General features: G+C 39.1%; 1 protein-coding gene across 1 annotated transcript; it reads right to left on the bottom strand.

Annotated features, from left to right (window-relative positions):
* Nucleotides 1–590: 590 nt before the first annotated feature.
* On the bottom strand, nucleotides 591–10,127 carry LOC132137542 (mitogen-activated protein kinase kinase kinase kinase 5-like; the record flags this gene model as incomplete). The annotated part of the gene is made up of 12 exons (XM_059547587.1): nucleotides 9,734–10,127; nucleotides 4,985–5,042; nucleotides 4,816–4,906; nucleotides 4,490–4,554; nucleotides 3,009–3,064; nucleotides 2,881–2,928; nucleotides 2,762–2,804; nucleotides 2,599–2,671; nucleotides 1,888–2,019; nucleotides 942–1,004; nucleotides 790–871; nucleotides 591–707 (listed from the first exon to the last, which is right to left on the bottom strand). Coding segments are annotated over exons 1-12 (924 nt in total), but the record flags the coding sequence as incomplete, so codon positions are not given.
* Between the last annotated feature and the right edge of the window lie 1,294 nt (nucleotides 10,128–11,421).

The following is an 11,421-nucleotide window of genomic DNA, read 5'->3' as shown; positions in this document are numbered from 1 at the left end:
TTCAGAGAAAGAGAGAGAGAGAGAGAGAGATCAGAGAAAAGAGAGAGAGAGAGAGAGAGAGAGAGATCAGAGAAAAGAGAGAGAGAGAGAGAGAGAGAGAGAGAGAGAGAGAGAGATCAGAGAAAAGAGAAAAGAGAGAGAGAGAGAGACAGAGAGAGAGAGAGAGAGAGATCAGAGAAAAGAGAGAGAGAGAGAGAGAGAGATCAGAGAAAAGAGAGAAAGAGAGAGAGAGATCAGAGAAAAGAGAGAGAGAGAGAGAGAGATCAGAGAAAAGAGAGAGAGAGATCAGAGAAAAGAGAGAAAGAGAGAGTGATTCAAAACACTGATTCATTCAGGAACTAAACAAGGGACTGTCTTTATAAGTTCAAATTGAGATCTCTGACTTTTAACTGCATACTTATACAAATCAAAGCATGATGTCAGACATTGCTGAGATCTGTATTGAAACTCTAGAGGAGACACTAGGGTGTTTTTTCAGGAGAAACATTTGGGTGTCCATTCGCCTGTCTATGAAATCTCATTACTGTCTATGAGAACTTAGTGAGAGAATGAGATTTATTTGTCCCACAAGTGTGTGTTTGCGTACTTACCTCCAAATCATCGTCATCCGTGTGTAAACATTCTTTGAGTTTCTCAGGGTGTCTGAGTTTGTCCAGTAGTTCGAGGGTTAACTCTTGTCTCAAAGACGGCTGTGTCACGAACGAATTCTGAAACAAGACGAGACCTTGTTCAGCTAAACACATACACATGCATACTTGTTAACACAATACACACGGCTGGCAAACGTACCATCAGCATCTTATTAGCGCTGGGTCTCTTCTTTGGGTTTCTGACCAGCATGGACTTCACAAAGTTGTAGAATGTGCTGGACCTGAAATAAGATCAGCAGTCAGTGATGCTCAGAATCTGATGCTTTACTAAAGAACATCTCAGTCTCTCACCATTTGGATTTGTCCTTGAGTTTGGGAGGCTGATAGCCGCTCTTGGACATGAGGAACAAAACTCTGAGAAACCAGAGAACAAACAGAAGCATGATCAGTGTGAGGCTTCACTTCAGACAAGTCTTATATAACAAGATTTACATGACGCTTTATACAGTACAGATTGTTTCAAAGCAGCTTAGAATAGTTCAGACATAAAATCTGTTCACCCTCAGGTCATCTGAGATCAGGATGAGTTTGTGTCTTCATCAGGTTTGGAGAAATGTAGCATTGCATCAGTGTCTCGTCAAGGGATGCTCTGCAGTGAATGGGTGCCGTCAGAATGAGAGTCCAAACAGCTGATAAAAACATTACAATAATCCACAGCACTCCAGTCTGGAGAAGACAAAAGATGAAACACATCCAGCATTAAGATGATTTTAACTCAAACACATAGAGTCTATAACCTATAATAACACTTCCTCCAGTGAAAAAGTGCATCTGCTGTTGTCTCTCACATCAAAATCCAGACACATATTTGTTTAGATCTGTTTAAACGCTGCTTGATCTGTGCAGATTTCTCTCCTGATTCAGACCAGAACACTTTTTCACTGGAGGAAGTGTTATTATGGATTATAGACTCTATGTGTTTGAGTTAAAATCATCTTAATGCTGGATGTGTTTCATCTTTTGTCTTCTCCAGATGTTCACTGATGGACTGGAGTGCTGTGGATTATTGTGATGTTTTTATCAGACTCTCATTCTGACGGCACCCTTTCACTGCAGAGCATCCATTGATGAGACACTGATGCAGTGCTACATTTCTACAAACCTGATGAAGAAACACACTCATCCTGATCTCTGATGACCTGAGGGTGAGAACATTTTCAGATCATTCTCATGTGTACACGAACTATTCATTCATCTTTAAATCAGTTTGACGTTGATTCAGTTCAGTGGTGTGTACCTGAGAGGATGAACATCGAACAGAGGCGGCTGTAGTTCTGCGAGCTCAATCGCTGTGATTCCCACTGACCAGATGTCACACAGCTCATTATATCCACCCTTAATCTCGACCGCGGCCACCTCTGGAGCCATCCTGAGGACAAACACACACTCAGGATGAGCACAACCTCCAGATCGGTGTTCACAGGTCTGCATCAGTCCATCAGGAAGCCAAATATGAGAGCAAACTGAATTTGTATGTTTGCATTTGGCAGATTCTTTTATCCAAAGTGCCTTACATTGCATACAATTTTTTTTAGCTTTCTTGAACTCATGACTTTGGCGTTAACCCTAGTGTTAATCCAAACCCAACACTCTCTCAACGTTATGAAATGTTCCTCCAGTAACTTTAAGAGTTATCTGGTCTCTAACAAGGTGCTTAAATGTTAGCACATAATTATTCATACATCATTCATGGAATGCTTTTACTTGGATGTTCGTCGAATGTTTTTTAAATGTTTCTACTTCTTTCAGAACGTTCCAATGTAATGTTCCAATAATGTTTGCAAAACGACAAGAGAAAAAGAGAACATTAAGTTCACTCAGAAATAACATTTTTATAACATAAGGGGAACGTAAGAAAAACGTTCTGAGGATATCGTGTCATCTAGAGTGCGGCTATAGTCAGAAGTCTCTAAAATGATCCAGAAACTGATCAGGAGGTTCATCTCACCAATACGGCGTCCCAATGAAAGACATTCGACGGGCAAACGTGGCTGTGATTTGTGCCGAGATGCCAAAGTCAGCTGGAAACAGAGAGAAAGAGACGGAGGAGAGTCACACACACACACAGACCGAGTGTTGAGGGTTTAATGGTTTTCAGTCGTTCTACGAACCCAGTTTCACTTCTCCATGATCATTCAGAAGAATATTTGCACCCTGGAAAACACAAACTCTGAGTGAGCGACTGAAACAGCGCTGACGGAGACGACTGAAGGGTGTGAAGGGACTTTACCTTGATGTCTCGGTGGATCTTCTTCTGTCCGTGAAGATAATCGAGACCCTGACAGAGAGAGCACACGTGTCTTAAAATAAGTGTGTGGTGTTATAACTGTGTGTTTTGAAGTGTGAAGAGTGTGTCACCTGCAGCATCTCTCGACAGACGTAAGCGATCTGCTGCTCGGACAGAGGACCGGTCACTAACACAGAGACAGATGATGATGATCAGACAGGTCAAGCTCTCCTCATGTGTCTCAGTCAACAGGGTTCGGGAACGTAATCAGATTACTTTTCTCAAGTAACTAGTCAAGTGATGGATTACTCTTAAATTTTACAATCAAATACCAGAGTTAGTTTGTTTCTTTGTTTTCTCATGTTTTGACTGACAGCTCTCCTGTCCTTCAGCCTGAAGAGTATTCATTTACTTTTGGTGCCTTTACAGTTGGCAAAAATATAACTTTAGTGTTTTTTCTGATTAAGAAACAAATAAGCAAGCCCAGTCAAGGGGACACAAAGTAACGCAAAAGCAATGTAACACAACCGGTTATTTTTTTGGGAGTCAGGCTTTGAAAAGTAACTTTCCCCCAACACTGTTAGTGAAGAAGAAACTCTAAAAACACAGGCTTAAAACACACACACACACACACACACACACACTCGAACACACTCGAACACACACACACAAACACACTCGAACACACAGACACACACACACACTCGAACACACACACACACACACACACACACACACTCGAACACATACAAACACACACACACTCGAACACATACAAACACACACTCGAACACACACACACACACACTCGAACACACACACACACACACACACACACACTCGAACACACACACACACACACACACTCGAACACACTCGAACACACACACACAAACACACTCGAACACACACACACACACACACTCGAACACACACACACACACACACACACACACTCGAACACATACAAACACACACTCGAACACACACACACACACTCGAACACATACAAACACACACTCGAACACACACACACACACACTCGAACACACACACACACACACACTCACACTCACTCTCACACACACACACACACACACAAACACACACACACACACACACACACACTCGAACACACACACACACACACACACACACACACACTCGAACACACACACACAATATCAGAGACAGTGTGTTGAGCTGACATCATGTGCGTTATTGAATTGTTGATTATGATTCCAAATAGCAGATAAATACAAGCTTAGACAGAAAGGCTTTTGAGTTTTTAGAGAAACAGTGTAACAAATGTATAAATAAATACAAATATTAAAACTAATAAAAGTTAGATTAAGACACATAAAAATATACACAGTAGAATGAGAAAAATCTAATGAGATCAAAATAAATATTAGAACAGAATAATTAGATCAACAGATCATTTGGATGCAGATGATTGACAGTAAAAGTCTCGCTGCATCTTCTGATTGAATTCATTTAAATAAGAGAAGTTTGATTATGATGTGACACGCAGCGAGGATGAAGATCTTTTTCATGAATAACTAATTTCACACGTGAAACATCAGTGTGAGGGACGACAGGCTCTGTTTACCGTGGTAAATGTCCTGTAGAGACCCTCCACCGCAGTACTCCATACAGATCCACAGCTTATTCATCCTGCAGCACACACACACACACACACACACACACGTTTACTCTCATATTCACCTGCATTCATCTGCTGTCTGTGAGTTTCTCCAGAGTCAGACTTGTTCTCAAGCTCTCAGTGTTTTTCTAGATATGAGACTCTGAGTTGGATTCTGATTTTCCAGTTTACGAGACCTAACTGAAGAGTAATCTAAAGAAAGGTGACCCACATGAGACGACACCCGTGTTACAGCAGCAGACCCCCCTCATGTTTTACTGATGCTCTCTGACCTGATGTAGCTGCCGTGATAGGCCACGATGTTTCTGTGTGTGCAGCTCTTCACCATCACGATCTCTTGCTGGATGACAGAGAAATCATCCTCTGAAAGACAGACGGACGGACGGACGGTGAGCAGCGCTTCATCTACAGACGGCTCAGTATGTCAGACTCAGATCTTACCAGGCTCCATTTTGATGATTTTAATGGCTGCGAACTCTCCATTCTGCTTACTGCGAGCCTGAAAACACACACAGACATCGTCACCATGCATTACTGAATCACAGACTGAAAGAAGTGCAAACTGTACAGACTGACAGGTCACGATTCCGATGAGGTTAACCTCAAATTACACAAAAACTGTCATTTAAAAGACAATTCCAGTCAAAGAGTGCTATATATATGATCTTATTTAATAAAATATGATATTTCTGAAGAAAATATTTAATTCTCTTCAATGGACATGAAATGCACCCTAAATCATATACATATACTTTATGTCCATAATACTTGTAGACCGTGTATATTCTGTACTTATTGCACTTCTGGTTAGATGCCAACTGCATTTCGTTGCCTTGTACCTTACATGTGCAGTGACAATAAAGTTGAATCTAATCTAATACAGAAAATATAAATGAAATTTCCAGGAACAAAAGGTGTGAGAAAGACTAAAACGTCTTGTCCTCAAAATAAACTCCACAGTCCACAGCTTCTGCATTTTCACACCAAACACGAGCACAGGAGCGTACTGAACGCTTGTAAACACACGCCTGACTCGAAGAGTGGAAAGATGATCAGAGATCCGCTCCTGACGTGATCTGACACACACACACACACACACACGAATCCATCATCATTCAGTGAAGCTGCTTCACACGTGAATCATTCCAAGCATCAGACGTCGGTCTGAATACGCTCTTGTCTTCTCTGAGAGCTGAGAGCGTTTCTGGATGTGGTTTGAAGATGTATTTGTGCTGTTTGACTGCAGACAGACAGACAGAGGTGCGCAGGACAAATGCAGGAGTCTGTTCAGATTCTGCTGCTGATAAACCGTTCATCTGAAGCAAGAGACAGATAACTATCATCAGCTCTCACTTCTGCATTTCTCCTCTGCGAACAACACCTGGCACAAGAACACACTCCTGACACACATCTGCCTTTATTCGAAATTAGATCCAAATCTCATTTCATTGTCAGTGTGATGTGTGTGAGTGTGTACTGTTTATTAAGTGTGTATTCATGTGTTATGTGTGTGTGTCTGATGGCCTTGTGTTTTGAGGTTTTGACGACACGAAAACAATACAATAAAATAATGTCAGTAGAAAAATATACATAATTTAGTGTCATATCAATGATGTATTACTATAAAAAGTAAATAAAAACATCCTCTATCTAAAAAAACTATGTGATATTATAATCATTTATTACCAGTTTAGTTTTTAACTGGACAAAAGGTCATTCGATGTTGATGTTCACAATGATCATACATCAAAATCATAAGTCTTTTAAACTGTTGTTCATTTGTTCCTAACAGATTTTATTTCAGAAATGCTTATATCTCCCTACCGTGATTATACAGAACGTTATTTTAAAAATGGTTTGACTTCCTATATTTTATGATGGCCAGAAGGCACTGAATCGCAGGAAGAAGCCTTATCTTTGATTTGTAAGGTGACAGAAAACATCATTATATCAGAAAGAGAGAACCAACATGTGTGTTTATGAACTTTATAGCTGTGTGTGTGTGTGTATAGTGTGTGTGTGTTTGTGTCTTAACAACTGACCTTTAGAGTGTGTATTTATATAATGTGTGTCTCAGTGTGGGCGGGTCAGAAGCCTGTATGGGGGCGGGGCTGAGGAAGAGCTCCGCCCCTTCCTGGCCTCACACAAACACTGATCTCACACTTTATCGCATGCGTGTGTTCAGACTGAAAGATAACAGATGAATGTGGTGGTTTCTGCTGCAGAACGAGCTCGACTGGTTCTCTGAAGTCATGTGAACGCCGTTAAAGCTCTGTGGGTCACTAACAAATCTGCAGATTTCATCAATCCTGATGTAAAGAGTGACGCTTTTGAAAACACATTCACTCAAATTCTTGACCAGCTTGAGATAAAACGTTGTTAGGTATAGAATTTAAAATATCTCAAGCATTCAATGGACACACTTTAGAGGAGACAGATGTTTTAAAGATGAACTAGACACAATATGAACTTTGTTATCTGATGAGTAAATGATAGTAGTTAAAATGCTGTTTAACAGAACACATTAGGAATGAATAAGCCACGTGTAGGATCACTGGATCAGGCTGAACTGAATCAAATGTACTTGAACATGTTGCTTTACATACAGTGAAAGTGAATAAGCTGTGCTCGAGCTCCATTAGTGCCACAGAATCATCAGATGACTAGTGCACTCTATTTTAAGAAATAATTCTGTCACATTTCATTTGTCAGCCAACTACTATTTTCAGTCAAATTTTTCCCCTGCAGAACTGTTTTACCAGGTTCACCTTTAGTAATCTCAAACATCGTGTTGAAGCGTGTGAATGCTCATCAGACCTGAGTGTGAGGCGTATGAGACTTTAATAATCCAGCACAGGCAAAAAATACAATCAAATAGATTTTAAAAATGTATTTCAAAATATACCAAAATATATTTGCTAAAATATATTTCTAAATATATTTATGTAAATATATTTTCTACCTATGTGGGTTTTTTTTTTATATGTATATATATAATTATATATATATAATTTTCTTTAAATAGCATTTAAACAATTATTCTGCCTCCATAGGAAGATATATATCTATATCTATATCCAAATCTGAATTTGTTGTCTATAATATGTGTGAACACGTTTATAAAACACTAATGAATCATAATAAATCTGTTTTTGATCTCCTGTAGCCTTTTCCCTGAACTACATTTTAAAATATACTTTTGTATATGAAGGTTGAATCTAAATAATTACATTTTTTTAATTTCATAAATAGATTTAATTTAACTTCACTGTTTACGATGTATATTTTGGGTATAAAAGATCACTCGGTACTGTATGTAAAGCGTGAACATTCTGCCAAACGTCTTCTTTTGTGCTGGAGTGGTTTTTGAGGTAGTCATCTTGTATTTTGCTTTTCTTGGTCAGTCAGAGAGACTGATGCTGATGCGCATGTCTGCGGCTCCGAGAGGAAGACAGGCCTCATTTGCATACTGCAGACTCTCCTCTGCCAAACACATGATGGTGAAGCATGAGACGCACTCATGTTTAGTCTCTAAAACGGCACAGACGCTGCAGGTAGGCTTGCTCTTCATGTAGGTCCATGTGTTCTCACACTGAAGTGTTTTATCAGCTCTACAGGTGAAACATTGACACACACAAGTGTTGAGAGGAAAGAGGAAGCAGCCGTACGGTGCATTCACAACCACACACTCCGTGCTTTACAGTAAACCAGCCTGAACCTGATGGAGAGTCACCTTTGATTCTGAGAAGGACTACGAGCGGGATCAGTTACACACCGCAGCTCTCTAATGATTCGTCAGCGACCTCAGATCTGAGCCGTTCAATCTCACAGTGAGCTCACAGGCCCGAGACATTACACCGGATGTGCCGCTTTGACCCATGAACACACACACACACACACACACACACACACACACGCACGTATCTGTCTTAATGGGAACACAGCATCATTTTTGGCCAAACTGTGTCAGATTTTTTTTTTTATACATAGTTAGTTATAAATACTGTAACCTAATCATTGCCCACACACTAACCTCTTACAAAAACACTTGTTTTATACTCATTTTACAAATGAGGACATCCTAACAAATGAGTTTTTGGGACGTTTTGTTAGATTTAACTCACTTCGGAGTACAAATTTGTCCCCAGAATATGTTTAGCTACAAACACACACATTTACACACCTCTCTTAAAACTGTTTTTATCAAATGATAAATGCTTCAGCCTAACCTTCACAGAAAACGTTTTGTAGATGCATTAATGTAACAAATGCAATGAAAGAAACATGCATTTGAAAAACAGTTTAGACATTTGTCCCAACTGTATATATATATATGTATATATATATGTGTGTGTGTGTGTGCAAAAATGATGTCCCTTTTCTGTATTATTGTCTTGGTTTCTATAGTTCAAATATCTTAACATACTTAAATCAAAATGTTTTTACCCGAGATACAGATTGACAACATTTAAGTCTTGTTTTCTTTCAAATCAAATACAATTGTACTTAAGCACAAAAAAGTTTCACTCACTCAAGTTCTCACTGCATTAGGCCATTTTCTTCTTGCCCCATTGGCAGATATTTGTTCTTGTTTTAAGCAAAAACTTTTGTTTCTCAAGTAAATGTATCATGATTTAAGATATGTATATATTTGTACTTGGAAATAAGACATGAATACTACACAAGCAAATCATTTTTTTGTAGTCTACAAACACATCAACTCTCTAAATGGGGACTTCAGTTCTTTTATATACTGCTTTAACGTCCCCAAAAGAGTTTCAAGAGGTTTTGTCAGGTTTTGCTCACTTCTGGGTACATATTTGTTCCCACATTATGGTTAAGCAGACACACACACACACACACACACACACACACACACACCTCTGAGTCAGTGTGAAAAGAGATACACACATTTTTAGACAGAGGATCAGTACAGCCTTCAAAATGAAAGACAGGCAGACAGGAAACAAACGAAATATGATTAACAGGTTGAGTGTTTCTGTTCCATTTCTGGTTCATATCACACGAAAAAGTGGAATTACCAGAAACAGCACAAAACTATTAAAATACAGTAGTTGAACTGAGATGCATAACTTTTGTTCTAAATACCAACAAACACATCAGCCAAGACCTGAAACACACACACACACTCCTCGTACAAACCCCTGTGAATCAGACTGAGGAAGGTACCTTATAAACTTCTCCATACGTTCCTCCACCGACCCGCAGCAGAATCTCAAAGTCATCCTGAGGGTTTCGTGTGGAGATCTCCAGGACGTCCATCATTACATAAACACACACAGCGGCGCACAGATCATGTGTGTGTGTTTGTGTGCATGTGTGTGTGTGTTCACTGCTGCAGGAAAACTGACACACACTCCGTCACACTCTAGAATGCACAACCTCTTCCTCTAACATACCTCATTTACATCTCGCTTTATTTCCTGTTTAGGGTGTGTGTGTGTGTGTGTGTGAGAGAGAGAGAGAGTCTGAGAACATTAAACCCAAGTGTGAAAGTATCTCAGTTTAGACTGTTGTGTGTTGTGTGAGAATCCAACAAAATAGAGAGAACAAAAAGAATGAAACAGAGGAGACAGACAGGTGTGTGTGTGTGTGTGTGTGTGTGTTGAACACGCTCGGTGCTGCAGTGCATCAGTGTGTGTCGTCTGTGCAGCCTGACTGTACTTCCTGTACAATAATGCAGCAGAGCACAGAAACTCCTGACGCTCATGAAGATGAAGATCTGCTGAAATCTCTCGTCCTGCTGCTTCAGCTGCTTCACTGGACTCAGCCAGACTCAACCTTGTGTCCATCTCTCTGATTTCTGTGGGAATCCTCTAACAACTACAGTTTGATCAGATATTAAAGATGTGCAGCTGCATCTGATGGTGAAGATCAGAGATGACCAGCAGGAGGCAGTGCAGGATACGAACACATGGAATAATGCTTAGTTTGTCTTTCTGAAACACTGTAAAAAATATTTTTCAAATACAGATGATTAGTATTTATTATTATTTCTTGCAAGAAAATACTATTTCGGTATTTCATGTTTAATTCAATGTGTGACTTGCTGTTTCTTTATAATAATTTGTAAAATTTACAATTTACTATTTTTTTTCTTTTGCTTCGTTTTTTTTTTTTTTTTTTTTTTGATTGGTCATTTTTTAGGTTTTGGATGAAGTCCTGTTTGAGACTAGTGTAGAGACAAAATACCCAAAAACATTTAAGTATTTGTTTTATTGCACTTTATGTATTTGCATCTGTAGATTTGAATTGCTTGTATTTGTCTTTAAGAGTTTGTTTCTTCACTTCAGCATCACTTATGTACACCAGAACTTTCATATGTCATTCACACTGACTTATACAACATTTAATTCTTACAAACATGGTAAAAACAAAAACAAAACAAATAAAAAACATTAAAACTCCCACAGAGATGCCAGGAGGAAAAGAAATCAGTAGCCATGAAAGAAGTTTTGAAAAGAAGAAGATTTTTAATGATTAACAAATACATATCATATAATATTGTCTCGTTTGTACACATAAAATCTCAGAAAACTTCTAATAATAAAATTTGTGCAGTTCTTAATATCATAAATCAACTGGGGAAGAATGATCATGTGTATTAGTACATGTTTTACCCTGAGTGTCTTGCTTTGAAGAGGAGAATTGGCAGTTGTGCTGTTTTATGAGTTGTATGTGATGTATAATTGGAGAAATACCCTGAAAATATCCTTGAATCAAACACTAGAAGCGTCTGGGAGCATTGAAGGAGAAACGTCTAGCATCCAGTGTGAGGAACCCTGAAACACAGAGGAACAGCACATCAAACAGCCTCAGAAATATCTCTTTACTTCAGACACACTTACACACCAGAA

This window comes from Carassius carassius, unplaced genomic scaffold (assembly GCF_963082965.1).
Source record: "Carassius carassius unplaced genomic scaffold, fCarCar2.1 SCAFFOLD_105, whole genome shotgun sequence".
Classification (NCBI taxonomy): domain Eukaryota; kingdom Metazoa; phylum Chordata; class Actinopteri; order Cypriniformes; family Cyprinidae; genus Carassius; species Carassius carassius.
The sequence above is the reverse complement of the archived record's forward strand: the minus strand, read 5'-3'. Positions and strand labels throughout refer to the sequence as shown.